Below are 25,950 nucleotides of genomic sequence, written 5' to 3'. Positions count from 1 at the left end.
GGGGTGGAGGATGGACATAGGATACGCTGATCTCAAAGCTTGTCTCATAGAGGCCCGCTTGGAAGATGGCGCCCGATCGCCACTAGTTCCGTATATGCCCACTAACCCAGATGTACGTCAACTGCCTGCACACCAGATCTCAACTAATCTACAAGAAGGGCTCGAACAGTCTCCGGACGCCAACACAGAAATATATGAATGCAGCTCAGAGGCCCCTAACTGGATTTACTTACTTAGCTCCAGTACCACTCCACAAAGCCCAGACTGTTTGCACGCTACTTTGATCCCTGAAATAATGGACTCACCTCGCCCTTAGCTACCCATCTCTACACTAACCCCTTTGGGGGAAATGATTCGCTCCATCTCACCTCCGGTGCCCCGGTCGGGGGATGCGGCCGGCCCCTGCTTGGGACATTCGGAGAACCTCCTGGTCTATGTTACCCTAGAGTCGCTAAAGGAGGGATCAGAGTTTTTAACACTTGTCTCCCCAGATGAACGCGAGGCAGAGCTCTCCTGGCTGTCATTATTTGCCCTCGCCATAACAACTGCCAAAGACTGGGACTTGTGCAGTAATGTTTCAGAGCTGAATCGCTCGGGAGTTGGATAGACTTCGGAAAAGGAGCTTGCATGCAACATAGGTTTAAAACTACGGGCTAATTCCTGAACGTTAGTTTCTACATCTGTTTTTTATATGTTACCTGTTTGCTAGTTTAAGTTTTTGGACATTAATACCTGCTCCGGACTATGCCATATCATATGATATCTACTGGTTACGTGAATTACATGTCTCTGCTATGTGAAGGATGGGTGGTCGGCCTTTACATATGAATATAGAGATTTCTATATCAACGATATTTATGTGGGGATGTCTCTAACAAAGATGATCTACAGAGCTGGTTGTTCACTGTACATGCATATTTGTAATGGGATGGTGCCTATAGACAGTATGTTTAGTTTTCTACTTACTCAAATTACCTCTTTTTTTTTTCCCTATGTTACACTATTAGATAACATTTGTGAAGTCCCCTTTCACCTCATAAACTCCCATATACTTTTCTATAGACTTCTGATCCCAGTAACTAAATGTAAACTTATATAGCCCAATATGTACTTTAGCGCACGTAACTATTTTGGATTGACCTAACTCCCAGCATTAACTTCTAGTAGCCTTTACACTTCACGATCATCCCACCAGCTAACAGATCCTCTCTTTTCAAGTCATCATATCACACTATAGGCAAAATACACCTTTAGATTTTTACCACCCATTATACCTTTATGTACGTGTTGTACGAGGGGCTATCAGCCAATCGGAATTAAGAACAGATTGGAACAGCTAATAGAATGCAAGGTCAATCCTATTGGCTGATTGGATCAGCCAATCGGATTGAACTTCAATCCGATTGGCTGATTTCATCAGCCAATCTGATTTTTCCTACCTTAATTCCGATTGGCTGATAGAATCCTATCAGCCAATCGGAATTCAAGGGACGCCATCTTGTATGATGTCATTTAAAGGAACCGTCATTCTTCGTTTAGTCGTCGGGATCGATGGATGCTCCGCGTCGAATGTCTTCAAGATGGTGCCGCTCCTAGCCGGATGGAAGAAGATAGAACATGCCGCTTGGATGAAGACTTCTGCCCATCTGGAGGACCTCTTCTGGCCGGATTGGATGAAGACTTCTGCCCATCTGGAGGACCACTTCCCCCGGATTTGTTGAGGACTTCGGCTCGGCTGGGTGAAGACGGCTCAAGGTAGGGTGATCTTCAATGGGGTAGTGTAAGGTTTTTTTAAGGGGGGTTTGGGTGGGTTTTAGAGTAAGGTTGGGTGTGGGTGGTGGGTTTTAATGTTGGTGGGGGGGGTGTATTTCTTTTTTTTACAGGTAAAAGAGCTGATTACTTTGGGGCAATGCCCCGCAAAAGGCCCTTTTAAGGGCTATTTTTAATTTAGTTTAGGGTAGGGAATTTTATTATTTTGGGGGGCTTTTTTATTTTATTAGGGGGCTTAGATTAGGTGTAATTAGTTTAAACTTCTTGTAATTTTTTTATTTTCTGTAATTTAGAGGTGTTTTTTTGTACTTTAGTTAATTTTAGTTATTTTTATTTAATTGTAGGTAATTGTATTTAATTAATTTAATTTATTTAATGGTAGTATAGTGTTAGGTGTAATTGTAACTTAGGTTAGGATTTATTTTACAGGTAATTTTGTATTTATTTAAGCTAGGTAGCTATTAAATAGTTAATAACTATTTAATAACTATTGTACCTAGTTAAAATAAATACAAACTTGCATGTAAAATAAAAATAAACCCTAAGCTAGATACAATGCAACTATTAGTTATATTGTAGCTATCTTAGGGTTTATTTTATAGGTAAGTGTTTAGTTTTAAATAGGATTAATTTATTTAATTATAGGAATATTTATTTAGATTTATTTAAATAATATTTAAAGGGACAGTCTAGTCAAAATTAAACTTTCATGATTCAGATAGGGCATGCAATTTTAAACAACTTTCCAATTTACTTCTATTATTTAATTTGCTCAATTCTTTAGATATCCTTTGTTAAAGAAATAGCAATGGCCTCTAGATGCAGCAACCAATCAGCAGCTACTGAGCATATCTAGATATGCTTTTCAGCAAGTGATATCAAGATAATGAAGCAAATTAGATAATAGAAGTAAATTAGAAAGTTGTTTAAAATTACATGCTCTTTTTAAATCACGAAAGAAAAAAATTGGCTTTCATGTCCCTTTAAGTAAGGGGGGTGTTAGGGTTAGACTTAGGTTTAGGGGTTAATTAATTTAATATAGTGGCGGCGGTGTGGGGGGCAGGATAGGGGTTAATAAATGTAATGTAGGTGGCGGCGGGCTTCGGGAGCGGCGGTTTAGGGGTTAAACAATTATTTTATTTGCGGCGGGGCCCGGGATCGGCAGGATAGGGGTTAATAACTTTATGTAGGTGGCGGCGGTATAGGGAACGGCAGATTAGGGGTTAATAGGTATAATGTAGGTTGGCGGCGGGGTCCGGGAGCGGCGGTTTAGGGGTTAATAAATTTATTATAGTTGCGGTGGGGTCCGGGAGCGGCAGTTTAGGGGTTCATATATTTATTATAGTTGCGGCGGGGTCCAGGAGCGGCGGTTTAAGGGTTAATATATTTATTATAGTTGTGGCGGGGTCCAGGAGTGGCAGTTTAGGGGTTAATAAGTTTATTATCATTGCGGCGGGGTCCAGGAGCGGCAGTTTAGGGGTTAATAAGTTTATTTAGTTACGGGGGGCTACGGGAGCGGCGGTTTAGGGGGTAAAACAGTATAGTATAGTGTGGGTGTTTAGTGACAGGCTAGCAAGAAAGCTGCGAATAAGCCGATGAGCAGCGAGATCGATGACTGTCAGTTAACAACAGTCCGCTTCTCATCGCTGCTCATGACAGCTTTCTTGATAAATTTGCCGAACGTATTCAGGTCTGCGGCGGCGATGTAAGGTGAGCTTAGGCGAGCGTATTGGGGGCGGCGAATGCAGGTAAGTAGACAGGTTGATAACTAGAGGCCTATGTCTCGTGACACTGTATTTCCTTCAATACCTCTTAAAGGGGACATGAAACCCCACATTTTTCTCTCATGATTTAAATAGAGCATTAAATGTGTAACAACTTTCCAATTTAATTCTATTTTCAAATTTGCATCATTCTCTTGGTATCAGCAGCAATGCACTAATGAGAGCTAGCTGAATACAATGGGTGAAAAAAAATGACTAGTTGCATATTTGTGCATCCACCAATCAGCTTCTAGCTTCCAGAAGTGAATAGCTGCTGAGCCTACGTAAGTATGCATTTAAACAAAGGATACCAAGGGAACAAAACTAATTATATAATAGAAGTAAATTAGAAACTGTTTTTAAAAGTGCATGCTCTATCTGAATCACAAAAGTTTAATTTTGACTTTACTGTCCCTTTAATACCTTATTATGGAGCTCCAGTATCATCAGTTTGCAAACCTTCCAACAATTGTGGCTAGGTATTAGGAACTCGAGAGGTTAAGGGGTTCAATTACTGCTTTGTGGGTTAGGGCTATGTTGGGAGGGGGCGGGCTCTGGGTGAATAGTGGGTGGAATCATGGTAGTTTCTAAGCAGCCATTGGACTTGTCTGGTCGATTTATGGGTGTGTCCACAGTCCATGTGCAGGGCTAAGGTAAATTCTGCAAATAGGGATATATGGCTGTCTCAGACAAACAGCAGGACATATCTCAGTATTAGGAACTGTCCCTCTCAAATAGGGACAGTTGCTAGATCTGCTGCTTGTGTCTATGGCATTTAGGGTTGTCCCCCACCTGGTATTTTACTGACATGGCAGATATCTTTCAAGTTCAGGCCAATGTTGATATCAAAAACTAGATATGTGCAGCCAAGAAAAATTTCTTTCGTATGAAATTTTCTTTCCGACTATTCAAGGAAATTTGTTTCCCATAATATTCGGTGGCTGCACAGCCTGCATTATTCGGTATTCCTTTTCTTAAAAAAACTAAACAAATTCTGCATTTTCGTTAAAAATGTCCATTCGTTTTTGTTAAAACAAATATAAATGTTTCAAAACTACTTACCATAATGTGCTCTAGAGCAGTTCTCAAACCAAGTGACCTCAAGGCCCGGTAAATTTTGGCCGATATATATATATATATATATATATATATATATATATTAGAATGCATTAGTGTAAGTGGGGAAAGAAGATTTATACATTTATTGGTGTCAGCAGTGGGCTGGTATCACTTAACTGCCGAGGTCCTGTCCTTTCTGCCTCTTTCCCATGCTGTCCTCCCACAGAACTGCCGCTACATGTAAACAAAGCACATACTCTGACAGGCTGATAGGCCTGCCCGGTATTTCTTATGTGTGGAGTGGCAGGCCAGTCACAGTTTGAAATGGGGGCATCAGGTCTTGGCCCACCAGGAGGGCTGTCAAGGCCGGTTGTTGAGAAACCAGGCTCTAGAGAGCATTGAGAGTGTGCTGAGGTATTAACTGCTTAAAAAAAAAGGAAACAAATAAATACTGAGGATTCCCGTCAGTATTTTTTTTCCCTTTATTTTCGTTGGTGCATTCATTCGGATTTTCATTTGATTAAAACAAAATGAAACTCAGATTCTCGTGAGGAATGTGCATTTTTCCGAAAATAAATGCACATCTCTATTAAAAACTAAGGGCTAGATTATGACTGGAACGAAATACGGCGTTTACGAGAGCGCAATATTTGTGCTCCACTCAGTAATACCAACACACATAAATGTGTGCTGGTATTACAAGACGAACACGACTTCGTGTTCACATTTCCAAAAGCCAAGCGCTCACAAGAGTGTTCTTCCTTAGGGGCATATTTATCAATGTGCGAGCGGACGTGATACGAAGTAGCGTATCATGTCCACCGCATATCGATAAACATCGATAAATGCTGACAGCATACGCTGTCGGCATTTATAATTGCACCAGCAGTTCTTGTGAACGGCTGGTGCAATGCCGCCCCCTGCAGATTTACGACCAATCGGCTGCTAGCAGGGGGTGTCAAATCAATCGGATAAGGTTGATTTCTGTCCGCCACCTCAGTGCAGGCAGACAAGTTATGGAGCAGCGGTCTTTAGACCGCTGCTTCATAACTTCTGTTTCCGGTGAGCCTGAAGGCTGCACGATATGCCCCTTAGGCTCCAATGGGAGCCTCGTTTTCATGCCGGCAGCCACAGCAAACCACCTAGCGAAGTGCAGGGGGCAAATCGTGCAGCAATAAATAAATACATATGTATATGCTTATATTCATACAGTATTTATTTGTGTTTATATGTGTATATACACATAACACATAGATAAATACAGTATATGCATATAAGCATATATATGCTATATATATTTATAGAGAAAACACAGTCCCCCCCTTAACCTCCATGTAAAGACACTTTAGGTGCCCACACCCCTCACTTTAAAGTTTAACCCATTATAACTGCTTTGTGCTATTTTTTATTAAATGCTCATACTAATATTTCATGCTAACCAGAGGTCTGACCTTTAATTGTGCTTAGCGCAAAGGGAAAATGCGAGCTCACAGTAGCATTAACCAGCCATGTTAAGATAAAGCCTCACTTGTAATCTAGCCCTTAATGTAGAAATGACAACCCTGATATACTGAAACATATTCTAATTGTGTTGAGATCTAATTTTAAGCAAAGCAGTCCGAGAAGCTTTCATTTCTGAGTTATGCTAATATATGCTAATTAGCACAGTAAAAAAAAATCCCAAGAAATGGGACAAATCGCCCCAGTATCCTATGCACTATTTGTGTTTGCTGCTATAATACCTTAAATGAATAGTCTAGTAATAATTAAACTTTCATGATTCAGATACAGCATGACATTTTAAGCAACTTTCTAATTTACTTATATTATCAATTTTTTTTGTTCTCTTGATATCTTTATTTGAATGTAAGCCGGCCCATTTTTGTTTACATCTATGTGTTAATGCTGTTCTGATGCTGGTGATCATTTCAAAGCAGCATTGCCAACAAAATTGAAGGTGTAATGTGAATGATCCCTGTGATGAGAGCAGGATGTGATGTCACTAGTATGTGGGCGGGGCTTAGGTCCGGTGTCTGTGTCGCAGTTAGTTTAGTACAATCAACCTGTCTGGATGTGTATTGCTATGCTCTGTAATAAAATAGAGTTGTACCATCATTGCTGTGTCCTGCATATGTCCTGCATCTCATGACATGGTGTCAGAAGTTCTGGACTGCGCTTCTGTTCCTGATCGATTGCAATGTCAAAGTTTACCCCACCTGAGCCTTTTGACTTTTCTCAGCCTGCAGCTTGGCCCACATGGCGTCAGCGGTTTCAGCGCTTCAGGATTGCATCCAAACTGAACAAGGAGAGTGGTGAAGTACAAGTTAATTCTCTTTTATACTCTATGGGGAAAGATGTAGAGCCAGTGTTCAATGCTTTTACTTTCCAAGAAGGGGAAGAAGTTAACTTTGGTATAGTTATGGATAAACTCAGTGCCCACTTTGTGCCCAAAAGAAATGTGATTCATGAGAGAGCTTGTTTTCACAAACGTAATCAGCATGTGGGAGAATCTGTGGAGTCATTTGTGCGCAGCCTGTATGAATTAGCTGAATTCTGTGAATTTGGTGTTGCTAAAGAAGAGCAAATCAGAGACAGAATAGTTATTGGAATTGCAGATGCTGAAGTCTCCCTGAAGCTGCAGTTAGAGCCTGATTTAATGTTAGACGGGGCTATTAGGATGGCCCGCCAGAGTGAACTGGTGAAAAAGCAAAGTGCTGATCTGAGGTCTGAGAGTATTGTGGATGAAGTGCAACAGTCTAGGAAAATTACTAGTGAAAGGCACAGTGTGAGCGGTAGATCTAAAGTACTGGAAAGGCCTAGAAGTGGATGGGCGCAACATGGCTGATGCACACGGTGCTACCGGGCTCATGATCAGAGTGCTATATGCCCAGCCAGAGATAAAAGATGCAGAAAATGTAACAGAATAGGCCATTTTGAAGTGGTGTGTAAAACTGAATACATTAAGGAGATGCAGGTGGACAGTGACCAGGAGGGTTAGGAAGTGTCTTTTGTGGGGTCTGTTGTGGAACGGACAAGCTCAGAGGAAGATTGGAAAGTTACTTTTACTGTAATGGGAGCCAAAGTTGATTTTAAGATTGACACAGGAGCAGATATCACTGTAATGTCTTTTGCTGAATTTATGAAACTGCCTCGACAGCCCCAGCTTTGATTGTGTGGGGAAATTTCTTGCCAGCTGTGAGTACAAACAAAGGAAGTTCACCATGTGGGTGCATGTGATCCGAGGTCAGTGTGTTAACAGTTTATTGAGCAGAAAAGCAGCCTGTGACTTGGGCCTCGTGGCCAGAGTGAATGAGATCTCTGAAGATATGTTTGGCGAGTTGGGCCTACTGAACTGCAAGCCTGTCCGTATAGCACTTAAAAGTGACGCAGTCCCATACAGTATTTCTAATCCTCGTAGAATTCCGTTCCAGCTCATGCCTCAAATGGAGAAAGAGCTCATGCGCATGAAGTCTATGGGGGTTATTGAAGAGGTTGTTGAAGCAACTGATTGGTGTGCCCCCATTGTTCCAGTTGCAAAGAAAAACGGAAAGGTGCGCATCTGTGTGGACCTGAAAAGGTTGAATGAGGCAGTGAAGAGGGAGAGATTTGTGCTGCCGACATTGGAAGATATAGCCCCGAAGTTGGCTGGGGCGAAGTTCTTTTCCACATTAGACGCTTCTAGCGGCTTTTGGCAGATCCCCCTGGATCCAAAGTGCTGCAAACTGACTACCTTTATCACACCGGTAGGTTGGTTCTGCTTCTGCAGACTCCCCTTTGGGATATCCTCCGCTCCTGAAATCTTTCAAAGGGAAATGAGTTCTCTCCTGAGTGGCCACGTGGGCACAGCGGTCGTCATGGACGACATTCTAGTGTATGGGTCTACAGTGGAGGAGCATGATCAGCGTTTGAGTTGTGTGCTGCAGGCTATCAAAGAGTCTGGGCTGAAGCTGAATAAAGAAAAATGTCATTTTAGGAAAACTGAATTATGCTACTTTGGGCATATCATCAACGGGGATGGCATCAAGCCGGACCCCGAGAAAATTCGGGCTATTGAACAGATGAAAAGCCCTTCTGATGTACATGAGCTGAGACAGATATTGGGCCTTGTAAATTACGTGGGCAAGTTTCTTCCAGATTTATCTACAGTTTTACACCCTATCACAGAGTTGCTTAACCCTTTAAGGACACAGCTTTCTGTTTGCTCAATTGTTTTATGACGGAAAAATTCCGTCATATGTCCTTAAGAGGTTAAGAAAGATGTTGCCTGGGTCTGGGGACCCTCACAAGAAAAAGCGTTCCTGCATGCCAAGTCCCTGCTGGGGTCTGCCCCAGTGCTGGGGTTCTACGACCCTTCAAAAAAGACTGTGGTTAGTGCTGATGCAAGCAGTTATGGGTTGGGGGCTGCTCTCCTGCAGCTGAATGACAACAAACTACAGCCCATCGCCTACTGTTCCCGCACACTGATGGCTGCAGAGTCAAAATACGCTCAAATTGAGAAAGAGTGCCTGGCTGCAGTTTGGGCCTGTGAGCGCTTTCAGCGTTATCTAGTGGGTTTGGAGAAATTTAGTCTGGAAACTGACCACAAACCGCTAGTCCCTCTAATCAATTCTTATGACATTGACAAAACACCCTTGAGATACCAGAGACTTTTAATGAGACTGCTCAGGTTCAATGTTCAGGCAGTGCATGTGCCGGGGAAACAGCTGGTTGTGGCAGATACACTATCCAGGCTCCTGCTGGCTGCTGCTGAAGAATCCTCCACAGAATCGGATGTGAAAGTGTATGTTGATTCAGTTCTAACCCCTAAGTCCATTTCTTCAAGGAAACTGGAAGAGATAAAGAAGGAGACATATTTGGACACAGATCTGCAAGAAGTTATAAGGTACATAAGAGAAGGCTGGCCCGAGGGCCGGGCAGCCTGGATGTCTTTAAGTGCTTACCAGCCAGAGAGGTCGCAGCTCACGGAGCTGGAGGGGTTGGTGCTGTTCCAAGACCGCATTGTAATTCCTGTCAGCATGAGGAAAGAGATGTTAAACAGGATTCATGATGGCCACTTAGGCATTACAAAGTGCAGAGAGAGAGCAGCTACAGCTGTGTGGTGGCCTGGGATCAGCTCCGACATTGCAAATCACGTGTCTAAATGTGCCTTTTGCCGGGAACGCCGGCCTACTCAGAGAAGGGAGCCCTTGATGTCTACTCCGCTGCCTGCGGGGCCGTGGCAGAAAATAGCTGCTGATTTGTGTGAACTGCACGGGAAAAAGTTTCTTGTTGTGATCGACTACTATTCCAGGTATTTGGAAATTGCACCCCTGAATGATATCACAAGTCAGGCCGTTATCATTCGCCTGAAGAGCTTGTTCGCCCACTGGGGCATTCCAATGGAGCTGGTGAGTGATAATGGTATGCAGTTCGCTTCTACAGAGTTCAGTGCTTTCAGCAGGGAATATGATTTTGTACATTCCACGTCAAGTCTACATTATCCGCAGGCCAACGGAATGGCTGAAAGGGCAGTTCAAACAACAAAATTCATTCTAAAGCAATCTGAGCCGTACCTAGCCCTCTTGTCATACAGGGCGACGCCCATTCAAGCCACCGGGTTTAGCCCGGCACAGCTGATGCTAGGACGCCAGATTCGCACCACTTTACCCTCAGTGGGTGTCTTCAAGCCGCCTGGCCCTGTTCCTCGGGACGAAGTCCTTAGGAGGGATGAAGAGGCCAAAAAGGGTTATCGTTTCTTCTACGACAGGAGACATTCTGTCAGGCCTTTACAGGAACTGAAAGCGGGCCAAAGTGTCAGAATTAAACTGGATGATGAGAAGAAATGGAAGACGCCTGCTACGGTAGTGGGCCGCTCTCCAGAACCAAGGTCTTACACAGTCCTTACAGAGGGAGGGACGGTTACACGCCGTAAACGAAGACATCTTCAGTCTGTACCTGAGAGTCTGGAACCGCATACCTCAGTACCACCGCCGGTGGGATCCCCTGTTCTAAGAGAGGTGCCTTCCCCTCAGCAAGATCACAGCGGGGATATATCTTTGCCTCCAGCAGACTCTTATTCACCATCTTCTGTATCAGAGGACAGTTCATGCAAAGTTACATCAAGCGGAAGAGTGGTGAAACTTCCGGCCCGATACAGGGACTGACTTTAGCTAGAACAGTGACCGGAAGTATGGGCAGAATAATCCCATGGTCACTGTGGACTAGGGTAGTCTACCCCAATATCCAAGTCAGGATGTAATTTATTTGTTCATGTTTTCTAATCTGTTTTTATAATGTTCAAAAACAAAAATGTTGTTGTATACCCTGTTGGTGTACCTTGTTATTTATTATATGCAAATGTATGCTTTGCCTTTGAAAAAGGGGAAGATGTGATGAGAGCAGGATGTGATGTCACTAGTATGTGGGCAGGGCTTAGGTCCGGTGTCTGTGTCGCAGTTAGTTTAGTACAATCAACCTGTCTGGATGTGTATTGCTATGCTCTGTAATAAAATAGAGTTGTACCATCATTGCTGTGTCCTGCATATGTCCTGCATCTCATGACAATCCCTTTAGACATTATTGTTTGGCAATACAATTTACATGTGTTCAGTGTCCACTGAAACCCAACCCCTCTTGTTACAATACAAACACGAAACTAGGACGGACATCAGTAATACAGCAATACTATAGGAGCTGGGGATTGTGGGTATATTATACATGTATTATTATTATTATTATCAGGTATTTGTAGAGCGGCAACAGATTCCGCAGCGCTATACATGTAACAATGTTTTATTCATATGTATTATATTCTATAATGCTATAATATGTATTTGAAGTCTTGTGTTTTTAAAAGTTGTGTATTTTTGTGTATGTGCATTTAATGAAGATTTATAATTTCACATACATGAAAGTAAACAGAAAAAGAGACCTGCTAGTAGCTATCATATTCTTCTGTATCAGACAATAAAGATATACTATTTACTACACTCATTTCACAACTTTTAGCACTAACCCTTGTAAAATCTATGCAAATTATTGCCATTTGTAGATAATAATAATTGTCATCACCATCACAAATATATTAACTGTTCATTTTTCTTTCTTTAGCTTTTTGAAATTTCAGTTCCTCTGACACAAGCACCGGAACCTGTGACCATCAAAATTGCTAACCACACAAGCTGTAAATGTTCCGCTACTCTTCTACGCCACCCATACGCCATTATAAGAAGATCAGTCCCCTCTCCAGAACGCAGGTAATGTTCTATATGTTGTTTCTGTGTGACAATACATAGCTGAGGAGCTTATTTTTTTTTTTGCCATTTTATCACTACTTAATATGATCAACTAAAAAAGGAAGCACTACGTTTAAATATTATGTGAACTAAAGATTAGGGGGGAGATTTAATAAGCAGCGGATGCTGCTTTCTCCGCAGTTTCCGTCTCATAGCTCATAAATTAACAGCAATCATCCTGATCCATTACAATCGGGATGATTGACACCCCCTGCTAGCGGCCGATTGGCCGCAAATGTGCAGGGGGCGGCATTGCACAAGCATTTCACAAGAAATGCTTGTGCAATGTTAAATGTCAACAGTGTATGCTGTCTGCATTTAGTGATGTGGGGCAGAAATATCCGCTTGACATTTAATAAATTGACCCCCATTTGTGTCATCAGACACTAAACTCAAAATGTAATTGTATTTTAAAAACTCTATTTAATTATTTATGTTGAATACTTTTCCTAAAAATTATGATTTTTCTACTGCCCTCAGTGAGGCTGAAGCTTATCCCTGCCTCTGCAACAGACAGTGATTGCTTGATCAGTGCAGAAGCTCAATTATATTTACCCTTAACTGGTCACAGCAAAACACATCAGATAAACAAAAATTATGAGGCTTTCACAGGCTACTTAACTACACTGCAAAATTGTCTAACAAAATCACAAGCACACACACATATACTGTATATGTATATACTAAGAGGCTTATTGTGGTCTATGGCAGGATTTTAGCTGGGTAGCACATTTTGAAAAACAGCTCTCATGCTCTCCAAGGAAATAGGTGCAAGTGTGAGAGAGATTCAGACATATCCTGGGAACTCCCCTGTTCAGCCCAGGGAACTCCCCTGCCCTCCTACTTTCATTGAAGCTGTTAGATTTATTTTACAAAAGAGTAAATACAATGTGAAATGCATTTTGTAAAAGATACACATAAATATACAAAGTATGACCCTAATTTGTTAAAGTTACACAGAAACTGTCAAAGCATAATCAGAATTAGTACAATCACAATCCTAAATGCACTGCTATATGCAGAATATAAATGCATTAAAATAAAAAAATAGAAAGTGCACATCCTATTATATAAAAGGCCAACAGGCCCATTTATCAAGCTCCGTACAGAGTTTTCAGACTCGCCAGAAACACAAGTTATGAAGCAGCGGTCTAAAGACCGCTGCTTCATAACGCTGTCCGCCTGCTCTGAGCAGGCGGACAGGAATCACCGGAAATCAACCCGATCGAATACAATCGGGTTGATTGACACCCCCCTGCTGGCGGACGATTGGCCGCGAGTCAGCAGGGGGCGGCGTTGCACCAGCAGCTCTTGTGAGCTGCTGGTGCAATGTTAAATGCGGAGAGCGTATTGTTCTCCGCATTTAGCGAGGTCTTGCGGACCTGATCCGCAGTGTCGGATCAGGTCCGTAAGCCCTTTGATAAATGGGCCCCCAAGTGTGTTTGTCCGAAGCTGTCATGCGCAGTAGAGACAGCACGAGGACAAACACACCTGGCCTTACCTGACATGCTGTGATATTTGCGGCGAAAGTGGGCATGGCCGGCTGGAGCGTGGACGTGGCTGGGTGTGGCCGACATGGTTGGGGGCGTGGTCAGTTGTGGCGGGGGCGTGACCGGGCGTGGTCGGCATGAGAGAGAGGAGAGACAAATAGAAAGAGAGGGGAGAGACAAAAAGAGAAAGGAAAGAGCTAAAGAGAGAGGGGAGAGCAGAAGAGAGGGGGAGAGAGCAAAAGAGAGGGGAAAGAGCAAAATAGAGGGAAGAGAGAGAAAAAGAGAGGGGGGAGAGAGCAATAGAGAGGGGGAGAGAGAGCAAAAGAGAGGAATGGAGAGAGAGAGCAAAAGAGAGGGGAGAGAGACAGAGCAAAAGAGAGGGGGAAGAGAGAGAGCAAAAGAGAGGGGGAGAGAGAGAGCAAAAGAGAGGGATGGAGAGAGAGAGCAAAAAAAAGGAGAGAGAGACAGAGCAAAAGAGAGGGGGGAGAGAGAGCAAAAGAGAGGGGGGAGAGAGCGCAAAAGAGAGGGGGAGAGAGCGTAAAAGAGAGGGGGGAGAGAGAGCGAAAAAGAGAGGGGGAGAGAGAGAGTGCAAAAGAGAGGGAGAGAGAGCTAGCGCGCAAAAGAGATGGGGAGAGAGAGCGCAAAAGAGAGGGGGAGAGAAAGCAAAAGAGAAGGGGGAGAGAAAGCAAAAGAGAGGGGGATAGAGAGAGCAAAAGAGAGGGGGGAGAGAGAGAGCAAAAGAGTTTGAGGAGAGAGAGAGAGCAAAGGAGAGGGGGAGAGAGCAAAAGAGAGGTGGTGGAGAGAGAAAGCAAAAGAGAGAGGTGGAGCGGGAGAGAGCGCAAAAGAGAGGGGGAGAGAGCACAAAAGAGAGGGGGAGAGAGAGCAAGGGGTGGGACCTCTGTACTGCAAAAAATGGCCCGTGTGAACTGGTTTTAGGACTAGTTTTAAATATAATAAAACTTAAAGGCAAAATCTGAAGTCTAAATTAATATAAAAAAACAAAAACAAAGCACAAAGTGTGAATGGATCATAACACTCATGGGATTCAGTGCTATATTACACCAGGCTTGTCTCTACTTCACATACAGAAATACAGGGAAAGCCCCTTGGAGACATATAGCAAAATATGCCTTTTTTAGAATTTTGTGAGAGATCTTGCAGTCCTGGAGGATCACTTTATATAATTTAAATTTAGCTGTATATTATCATGCCCTTAGAACAATTGAAAATTAATATTTAGTACATATCACCCCCCACCCCCACTGGAAATGTAATTTCTTCTGCTGACTCTTGTTAACAAAGATTTTCTCTAGTAAATACTGAAAGGGACACTGAACCCATTTTTTTTCTTTTATGAATCAGACAGAGCATGACAGTTTAAGCAACTTTCTAATTTATTCCTATTATCATTTTTTCTTCATTCTCTTGCTAGCTTTATTTTAAAAACAGGAATGTAAATCTTAGCAGCCAGCCCATTTTAGGTTTAGCACCATGGATAGTGCTTGCTTACTGGAGGCTTACATTTATCCACCAATAAGCAAGCATAACCCAGGTTCTCAACCAAAAATGGGCCAGCTCCTATGCATTACATTCCTGCTTTTTAAATAAAGATAGCAAGAGAACGAAGAAAATTTGATAATAGGAGTAGATTAGAAAGTTGCCTAAGATTGCATGCTCTATCTGAATATGAAAGAAAAACAATTGATTTAGTGTCCCTTTAAGTATTGAAATTTTGAGTATAGGTAGCACATTCAACATGAAAATCAGATATTTAATTTGACAAAATAAAGGTAAAAGAATTATTTGTAAACAATTTAATATATTCCAGCAAGTAAAATGGATCATTGGATAAAATTTTGCAGTACACTGTCCCTTTAAGGAAGGATAATCCTAGGGTTGAAATGCTACTTTGTTGATTGCTGCAACTCAGGAAATTAAAATAGCAGTGGAGTGCCCGATCCTTCAATTGAACAACCCTTCTCTATAAAGCTCAATAACAATTAAAGGGACAGTCTACACAAAAAATTTTCTTATTTAAAAAGATAGATAATCCCTTTATTACCCATTCCCCGTTTTTGCATAACCAACACAGTTATATTAATATACTTTTTACCTCAGTGATTACCTTGTATCTAAGCATTTGCAGACAGCCTCCTTATCTAAGTGCCTTTGACAGACATGCAGTGTAGTCAATCAGTGAAGACTCCTAAATAACTTCACGGGAGTGAGCACAATGTTATCTATATGAGACATGTGAACTAGTACTGTCTAACTGTGAAAAACTTTCAAAATGCTCTGAGCTAGGAGGCGGTTTTCAACTGTTTAGAAATCAGTTTGAGCCTAGCTAGGTTTAGCTTTTCAAAAATACCATCAAGGGAAACAAAGCAAATTTGATGATAAAAGTAAATTGGAAAGTTGTTTAAAATTGCATGCTCTATCTGAATAATGAAAGTTTAGTTTTGACTTTACTGTCCCTTTAATTAGGTTTCTCTAAAAGGAGGCTGAACTTTGACATGACTCAGTTTTATTACACTCTGCAAGTTTCATGGGGAGCTTTCACTCTATCAAGAATAGCATTCTTAAATTTCATTTTTAACGTCTGCACTAAAATATACAAAGGTTCAAATTCTATTGAGAAAATTCTTAAATGGAACATGGAACCCAAAACATTTATTTTATGATTCAGACAGAGCATACAATTTTAAACAACTTTACAATTTATTTCTGTTATCAAATTTGCTTTGTTCTCTTGGTATCCTTTGTTGAAGGAGCAGCAATGCACAACTGGGAGCTATCTTAACACATCGGTAAGCCAATGACAAGAGGCATAAATGTGCAGCCACCAATCAGCAGCTAGCTCTCTTTTCCACTCCTGGGACTACCTGTGTATGCTTTTCAACAAATGATACCAAGAGAAAGAAGAAAATTAGATAAAGAAGTAAATTGGAATTTTTTTATTTTTAAATTGCATGGTCTATCTGAATCATAAAAGAAAAAAAATGAGTTTAGGTTTGTGAAAATAGACATAAAAGTGTCTTTTTCATCTTCAGTAGCATGAATGTATGTTGTTGATATACTCTCTGTATCAATATGTAAACGACATGTAGTGCACAAGAATAGTATTGTATTAGCTTGATCTTTAGGTTCTGATATTTAAGGAATATGGGCTAACTTTCTTTCCAGTTATAAATGTAACATTTCACAATAAAAACAACAATCTTCTGAAACCTCTTAGATTTTTGTTACTACAAGTTGTCAGTTTTACACCTGGAATGTGGTTACCCAAGGTATCCCTCTTAAACCTTACAGTGACAGAGAGTGCTGGAACGACAGTGTTTGTCACCCTTGATTGTCATATATTCTGACCCTCAGCCACCCCATATACTCTCTGTGGTCTTGCAAAGAGATGAATTACTTCTTCCTTGTGTAGAGGATTTTTAAATAAATGCCACAGGCAATATAGGCTACAAAATTGCAAGCCCATACTCATTCTGCAACACATGCTTAAGGAATTGGGACACAATCAAACAGGAGGTGTGTTAAGGAGTATGCACAGAACAGCCTAGGTATGTTCACAACTTCTTCTTTATAATTTAAAGGCACAATCTACTTGAAAATTATTATTGTTTAAAAAGATAGATATTCTCTTTGTTGCCCGTTCCCCAGTTTTGCCTAACCAACATTGTTATATTAATACACTTAATGCCCCCTTATCTCTATTATTTTAACAGACATACATTTTAGCCAATCAGTGCTGACTCATAAATAACTCCACAGTAGTGAGCATAATGTTATCTATATGGCACACATGAACTAGCAGTGTTTAAGGACCCGATGATCGAAAGTGCTACGAGGCAGCAAAATATTCCAAGGGATCCGCTGCTATGTTGAGCGAGCCTGTCTAAATATTCCAAGCTCCAGAAATAGCGGCATCGCAGAGAGGCGTTTACTATACATGCCATTGGTCAGCAGGGCTGGCTATAGATAACACACAGAATCGCCACCCATATTGGAGATATATAGTAAAGGATCCCTTGAAATAGAACTGCCATGCCTAACAACTAATCCTAATACCCCCAAACCAAAGAACCCCACAATCGCAAACTAACACTAAACTAATAAATATCTAAACCGCCATATACCCACCGCAAGTATCTATCCTATTAATACCTATGCCGCCACATACCCACTACAAGTACCTAGCCTATTAACCCCTATACAACCACAAACCCACCGTAAGTACCTATCCTGTTAACCCTATGAAAAGTCACCAAATTGTGTCTATACAGGGATGGTAACAATTGACAAAGGCGCCCTCTTGAGGCTTTTGTCAATGGGAAATAGGCACCAGGATCAGCTCTTTCTTGGAACAAGTGGATATGCTGAAAAATGAAAAAAAGAAAAAAAAGGTGCTCCAATGGTGCTGATAAATCAAACAGACTTGGGTACAAAACCAAAGGTCCCCTCCACCAAACTGGTACTCACAAGGGGGATGCACTATAATGCAGTGCAAGTCATGCAGGCTGGATGGATTAGAGCCCCCCAGCTGGCTCACTCTGGCAATCTGCTCCTCACCGGATTGAAGAAACAGCCAAACTTAGGCTAAATAAGGGTCTCAAAATGACAACTCACAGGACCTTATAAAAGCATACACTCCTAACAAGAAAGGGGCAATTTATTGTATAAAATATTAAAATATTAAAACAATCTGCAACGTATTTCTCAGTGCTTCTGGCACCGTTTCATTAGGCAGTTTATACAAATAAAAGTTTAACACAGCATATATAAAGCCTCAAGATACAACACAACAATTCAAATGGTCCAATCCCTGTGTGTCAATCAGTTCAAAAGGTCTTAATTGTTGATGTGATACTGCTGAATACATCAACGAAGAAAAACGAAGCACCAGCTTCAATTTAAAACTTGATTACTTTGTTCCATGACTACTTAAAAATATAAGTGACACACAGTGGATATAAAACCTGGGAGCCAGCAAAGCACAGCTGACGGGTTTCGGCTGGAAGCCGTTGTCAAAAGCTCGTAGCACATAGGTGTTTAGCACCACCTTTTAAAAGACCAAAATAACTCCTATTGGTTAACATTAATTAATCTGTTTAACTCTCGAATTGCCTACTTATATACATTAATGTTTTCAGGCTCATATGTACTAGAACTATATAACGTAATCTTTACTCACAACTGTATACAAATCTACATCAATATTCAATTTCTGTTAAATGGCGAGGGATTAAGGGGTTATTGCATATACATCCTAAATATTTATGAGTGTATACAAAACATTCTACGCTAACTGTTATATGCATATCTACAGAAACACTCATATACTGATAAAACCGAGGGGGTTACAAGAAGGGACAGTGCATATATACCCTGAGTAATTGTCCATAAGTGTATCAGACCAAATGCTACTTCCCATAGAAATGATACACAAGTGGATTATAGGACAATTTTTAGATTGTGTGTGCTGGTAAACCCCTAATGGAATTAGCAACATTAAAACCCGGGATATATGTGAAATTAGGAAATATCTAAATATGCAAATTGCTAACTTACAACTCCAGATTGAGCTCAAGGATGCACACATCATCAAATGGGTATAACATTATATGCCTTATCTCTCAAAATCTGGGTTTGCAATATGCCGACACCCCATTCCTTATTGGACCATATTATATGTACACTCCAGGCGCTAAATAATGACATTTAAACATCTCTAATTGTGCCTGGAGAGGTCGCTCTAAAATGAACCATCTGAATGTAGAGAAGAAAGATACCTACAGCCAACCTACAGTAAGCCGGATCTAGGTCACAAAATACACAGGTGCTCAAATACAGGGAGAGACTACTGCCAAAAAAATGATCAAATCGTAATCTGAGTTTAACCCTTGTGGGTATCTGGTTTTTAATTTAAAAATCCAGAAGACTTCTTGTCTTGCCAGTAGTCTCTCCCTGTCACCCCCCCCCCCCCGTAGATGGGGACAGGACCCTCTCAATACATGTCCATTTGAAGGTGTCAGCATTCTTGTTATATGAATGAACTAAATGCTGTACCAGCGGAGTGCTGGCCTGTCCTACCCTGATACTAGAGAGGTGTTCCCTGATTCTAGATCTGAGTTCACGGGTGGTGAGTCCTATATATTGTTTGTCACATTCAATACAGGTGATCAGGTAGATCACAAAAGTTGATCTGCAGTTTAGACACATTTTCTTTTTAAAGAATTGACCAGTAACTGATGATCTGAACAAATCCCCTATTTCTACCTTTTTGCATGCCACACAATCACTGTTGTGGCATTTAAACATACTCTGGTTAACCAGGAGGAATCTCTAGCTTTAGTAGGCAGTAGTCTGGTGGGAGCAACTATGTTACCTGTAGTTCTATTACGTTTGTAGGCAAATTTGCATTCCCTTACTGATAGGTTAGCTAACTCATCATCTGCTTTCAGAACTGAAAAATGCTTTTTTAGAATGCTACAGATTTGATTGTATTGCTCTGAATACTCCGTAATAAACAATAAGCTATATTTCTTTGTAGCATCAAAAGTCTGATTTGATTGAATCTTAGGAAGTATAAGGTCCTGGAGGTTTAAATCCGCAAATGACTCAGCAACCTTATTTATGATATCCTTTTTGTACCCTCTAGACTTTAATCTATCAGCCAAGTTACGTGATTCTAATACAAATTTGACATTATCTGAGCAGTTCCATCTCAAGTGAATGAACTGCCCCTTCACTATTCCTTTAAACACACTCCTCAGATGGCAACTCGTGGCATAGAGGAGGATGTTTCCTGGAGATGTGTTTCCTATACACAGAATTGGAAACTTTTTCACCACTTATGCGAGAAAGAGTTACATCCAAGTAGTTAATACTGCTCGCACTCAATTCTGAGCTGAAACTTATACCCAAGTCATTGACATTTAGGTATTGTACAAAGCGGAGTAGATCTGATTGTTCACCCCTCCACACGAACAGTAAATCATCTATAAACCTCCTGTACACAACTATCTCCGAACTGAAGGGGTTTCCACCCCCAAAGATGTGTTCCTGTTCCCACCACCCCATAAAGAGGTTGGTGTAGGAGGGGTAAAATTTTGCCCCCATAGCAGACCCATAAATCTGGAGGTAAAAAAAACCCTAAAACTCAAAGTAGTTGTGCTTTAGAAGGAGTTCAGCTACCCTTATTACGAAATCACAAACAATACTCTGTGCCTTTTCATGATATTTCCTCATAAAGTAGGCTAAGGCTACCGTTAACCACTTGTATGTAGGCTCCCACTCTATATTTGCTACTAGGTTAAGGATATGTTTGGTGTCCCTTACATAGCTCCACAGCTCCACAACCATAGGTTGCAGGATCATGTTGAGCCATTTTGACAGGTGTTCCAACAGTGATCCTATGCCACTTATAATGGGCCTCCCCACTTCATTATCCACTGATTTATGTACCTTTGGTAGGTGATTGAACACTGGGACTGTGGGGCGAGAGACAAGCAGATATTCACTGGTATCTTTGTCAATGTAGCCCTTTTCCATGCCATCATCCACTAAATCCATCAATTTCCTACTAAACAATTTGGTAGAATCAAAGTTTAAAACTCTATAGTCATGGGTTTTATTCAGCTGTCTCAGGGCCTCATTGACAAAGCTGCTCTTGTCCATCACCACCACAGATCCTCCCTTGTAAGCGGCACGGATCACCAAGAGTGGATTAGAATTTAATGCTTTTAAAGCATCCCTTTCTTTTATAGTAAGATTCCTCTGGAATTTTCTCAATAGTAGGACCCCTACTCTGAATAGGATAAAAAATTTGAGGGGCACTTCAATCTGGGTATATAGCTAGTACCAATATGCGTGTCCTCTCCCTGCTCACAATTTAATGATTCTAGCACTGAAAGGCCACAAAGATCTTGAAAGTCTATTGTTTCTAGACATGATCCATTTTTTGACTCAAGATTATGTTTGTTTTGTGGGTTCTCACTGTGCCAGTAGTATCAGCCTTAGCTGAGAAGGGTGTTAAAGTATCTTTTTTAATACATTTGTTGACATCCAACAAAGTGTTGAACATGTTAAAAGAATTGGTAAGGACAAAGTCCAATCCCAAACTTAAAACTTTCTTTTCAATAACACTTAAAGGGTTTGTTGACAAATTTATTACGTTATTTATTGATAGCATTGTCTCTGTTTTCTCCTTATGGGGTAACCCCCTTTGTAGACCCCTCGTGAACCTTGAGCTCCCCCGTCTACTTTCAGGGGAGGGAAGGGAAAAAACTTGATTCAATTCCAAAAGTTCTGTTGTGTTGAGGGTCTCTATAGGTTGTGGGGTATCCACAGCTTGTGTGGAATACCTAGATGTAGTGGGGGCATTTATCAAAATAGACACGGGGAATGTTGTGTTATCTTTGGGTCTGACTGTTTGTTGTGTGTGGCCTTCCAGTGGGATACTTTGGTTTGAAAGTTTGGGCTGTATAATTAATGGTTCATCTTCCCCTGATGCTGAACTATCACCAAAAGACTCAGCCTTACTATCGGAGAACTGAAGTCTCCTATTCTGTCTACCTCTCCCCCTCCGCTGCGTCTACCTCTACTGCCTTTTCCTTTTCCCTCAAAACCATGGGTCTGATTAAATTCCTTTCGTTTTTGAAATCTTTCTTTCCTGTTCCAAATATAAACAGTATTATTATTGAAATCTAACTGATCCATAATATACTTAGAGTGTTTCATTTCTAACAGGAGGGTTTTGGCCTCTGCAACCGCCGCTTGTAAAAGCTTGTCAAATTTGGCAAATTCAGTATTCTCACACCTCTTATTTAACTCTTCCTGGACTTGGACTATTTTGATAGAAACTTCCTGAGTTTGTTTCTTTTTATATAGTATAATAAATTGTATTAATTTCCAAGAACAATCAGATAAAACATCATTCCATTGTTTAATAAAGGGCTTATCGTGGTAAAACTGGGAATTTATTCAACCTTAAACCCCTGGGTATGAGGTTCAGTTTTAGATAGTTTTCCAAAGTCCAGACATCCCACTTTGTTTATCCAAGATTAAAGGAACTATTGCCTAGCTTGTAACAAGAAACTGAAGCTTTTGTCCTTTTGGTTGGACCGGCATTTTCGATATTACTGTTATCTGATATTTGCATATCTCTGGCATCAGAGAGAGGGGAACTCTTTGTTACTTATACTGCTGAGTACACCACTGATTTTAACCCATTGTTACCCTTATTCTATACCGAAGGCTTGCAACCTCAATCACATATTCTAATTTCCCATTTGATTAGTACTTACCATGGGGCCTATTTATCAAGCTCCGTATGGAGCTTGATGCCCCGTGTTTCTGGCGAGCCTTCAGGCTCGCCAGAAACACAAGTTATGAAGCAGGGGTCTAAAAACCACTTCTCCATAACCTGTCCGCCTGCTCTGAGGCGGCGGACAGACATCGCCGGAAATCAACCGAATCAACCGAATCCAATACGATCAGGTTGATTGACACCCCCTGCTAGCAGCCGATTGGCCGGGAATCTGCAGGGGGCGGTATTGCACTAGCAGTTCACAAGAACTGCTGTCGCAATGATAAATGCAGACAGCGTATTCTGTTGGCATTTATCGATGTGTGTCGGACATATTTCACTATAGCGGATCATGTCTGTCTGCACCATGTTAAATTGACCCCCAAATCTCCATATTACTTGTTCATCCCATATGCCCCTATACAACCAAATATTATGGGGTTGCCTCAATTTAGCAGGTTGATCGTGTTGTCCCGATTATGCTAAGACCATTTCCGTGCCTCCTCACTTTAGCATTCTATGACGCCAAGGTCATGTGACCAAACGTCACCATCCAATCGGATTGGACTGTCATGGCTTTACCATAGAGACAACCTGACTCCAGAAACAAACCGTAGTGTACATGGGGGAAACAGTAAACCGAGAGGGGGTAAACAATCTGTGACCACTATTAATACTCTCACTATGTAGCGGTCATTGCTACAAATAAGCATATAATAAATGTAAACATAAATGACATCAAAAAACATTTGCATACCACCATATGAACAAAAAAGTGGTGTTATTCATATGTGTATATTTATTCATGAGAAATACAGTTATATCTCCCATAGGCTAGAAATAGCCTATGTTTATAATGAAATCTCATTGCCGTAGGATCTATGTGTAAAATATGTATCTAACATGATCTAATTCATAGAAAGGTCATCTGTGCACCCCTATTGTATGACCTATGTTACATGTTAGATTCTTTATGTGCCAGAGACCAAATCAGTCTTTGGGTCTAATAGCAACATAAATAGATGCATAACTCTCCCTAAGGGCAATGGAGGCCCGCAAGCCTACCAAGTAACTACTTGTCCCAGATATTAAAATGCTGCCAGGTCTATATTTTCATTAAGACCCTCAGGCAGGAACAAAACTACAGGGGGTGCAGAGGCCACAATTTTTTTTAAAAAACGTTGACCTGCCACTGCCTGCACTGATATCATGTGAGTGTGACGTGATGCTTCACTAGTGTCTCTGACTACAGGGTTAGTCTTCCTGTTTTACCCATTGGTGTTTATGTTTGTGTATGTGTGTGTGTATGTATGTATGTGTGTGTATGTATGTTTGTGGAACCAGCAAATTACAGACCTTGTTACTACAGCATGGGTGGTGGGGGGGTTGGTAAACAGTGTCAATCTATACAGTATCACTATAGACAGTATGGGGGGGCTGGACTATGTCACAGACTACTGTGGTCACTTTATAATGTACTGGGGCAGGTAGGGTCAGGCCAGCCATCTCACCGGCAGATTACAGACTGTGTCACTGACTCACTATATACAGTACTGGTGGATTAAACAGTGTCACTATATAAAGTAATAGGGAGACCATCTCACAGACTGTGGGCACAGGGTATCTCCTTTTGCAGACATGTAATCTGATTCATGTTTTGTTTCTGTGTTAAATGTTAAAAAAAAATATGTATCAAAGACACACTTTGTTTTTCATAATTGTTCCTTATATTTCTTAAGTGTTCCCCCCAACCTGTTCTCAGGGCCCTGTTGGTACATCTGCAGCATTGTGTTCCATAAATACATGTAACTAGATATATCACATAGATATTTTCGCAAGTCATCCTAGTTTTTATTTTAAAAACCTCCCCTGTGGTGCTAGACCTAAAGGATGTCTCCCTATGCCCAATAAAACTACATGTTAAGCATCTACTCTTGCCACATTTGAAGATACCTTTCTTTAAATAGTGTTCAATTTTTGGGATATACAATGGTCCTTCTTGGTTACCACTATCTTACTAGGGGCTAAAGCACTCTTAAGTGTCGGAGCCCTTTTAAAAACCCATAGTGGTTTGTCTCCAATAATTTCTTTCAACATAAACCCTAAACTGCCACAACCCCAAACGCAAACTAAACCTACTCTACCTAACCCCCCTCTAAACTAAATTACTTTAAAAAGAAAAAAAATCTAAGTTACAGAAAAAACCCCACCATTTTATCTAACACCTAATCTACATGCCCCATAAAAAAATCCCACCCAAAACAAAAAAAAAACTAAAACCCAACACTAAAATAAATTACAATAACCCTTAAAAGGGCCTTTTGTAGAGCATTGCCCTAAAGATAATTCTGCTCTTAAAAAAACAAAAACAACAAACACCCCCTCTACAATACTAGTAACCCCTACCCCCAAAATAATGAAATATACCTTAAAAACCTATCCCAAAACATGAAATGTAAAATTATGAAGCCTATTCTTCAAAATAAAAAACCCACAACAAAAAAAGCCCTAACTAACCTCAAAGTTTGTACTCACTGATCGAAAATCCAGCTCCTCTTCATCCAACGTTAGGCCCTCTTCATCCTGGGTCTGGGGACCCATCTTCGCGGAGGCGGACATCGGCGGCCTCTTCCGCTGCCTCCACTCCGCATCTTTTTATCTTCGTTTCTTGTCCTAGAAGAGCCCTGGTCTTCATGTGGTTACCACCGTACAATGAACCTCTTTATCCCTATTGGCTGTTTTTAAATCAGTCAATCCCTATTGGCTGATTTTAATCAGCCAATAGCAAGAAATTATTTTATTTTAAATTATAATCATCCAGGCCAGTGAGGCAGTTTTTTGTCGGTCTGTCAATGTTTTGAACATCGGGGCCTAACTGTTAAAAAGTGTCAAAATGCACTGAGATAAGAGATGGCATTCAACAGCTACAAAATCATTTTTTGAGCCTAAGTTTAGCTTTCAAAAAGGAGTACCAACAAAGCAAATTTTATGAAAAAAATAAATTGGAAAGTTATTTAAACCTGCATGCCCTTTCTGAATCATGAAAGTTTAATTTTGACTTGACAAGCAGTACACCAACTGTAACAAGAACATCGTTACACGTTTACCATAATTTACATAACAGAAGTGAAATAAGAATCCACAATGTAAAAAACCCCCAACATAATACAGATATAATACTGTATTATGCATAAAAGAAGTCTAACAAATCAAAATGCATAAAACACATACTCCAGATTACGAGTGGCGTGCTACTATTTATGCGCAAGCAATATCAGGTT

General features: G+C 40.9%; 1 protein-coding gene across 1 annotated transcript in view; it reads left to right on the top strand.

Annotated features, from left to right (window-relative positions):
• Positions 1-25,950, top strand: part of VEGFD (vascular endothelial growth factor D) — a 192,246-nt gene that overhangs the window by 110,979 nt on the left and 55,317 nt on the right. The window contains 1 exon segment of the mRNA XM_053706076.1: positions 11,682-11,827. Coding sequence (XP_053562051.1) covers positions 11,682-11,827 — 146 coding nt within the window.

The sequence above is a fragment of the Bombina bombina genome, chromosome 3, assembly GCF_027579735.1.
Source record: "Bombina bombina isolate aBomBom1 chromosome 3, aBomBom1.pri, whole genome shotgun sequence".
Classification (NCBI taxonomy): Eukaryota; Metazoa; Chordata; class Amphibia; order Anura; family Bombinatoridae; genus Bombina; species Bombina bombina.
Note: the sequence above shows the minus strand (reverse complement) of the source record. Positions and strands in the feature narration are given on the sequence as shown.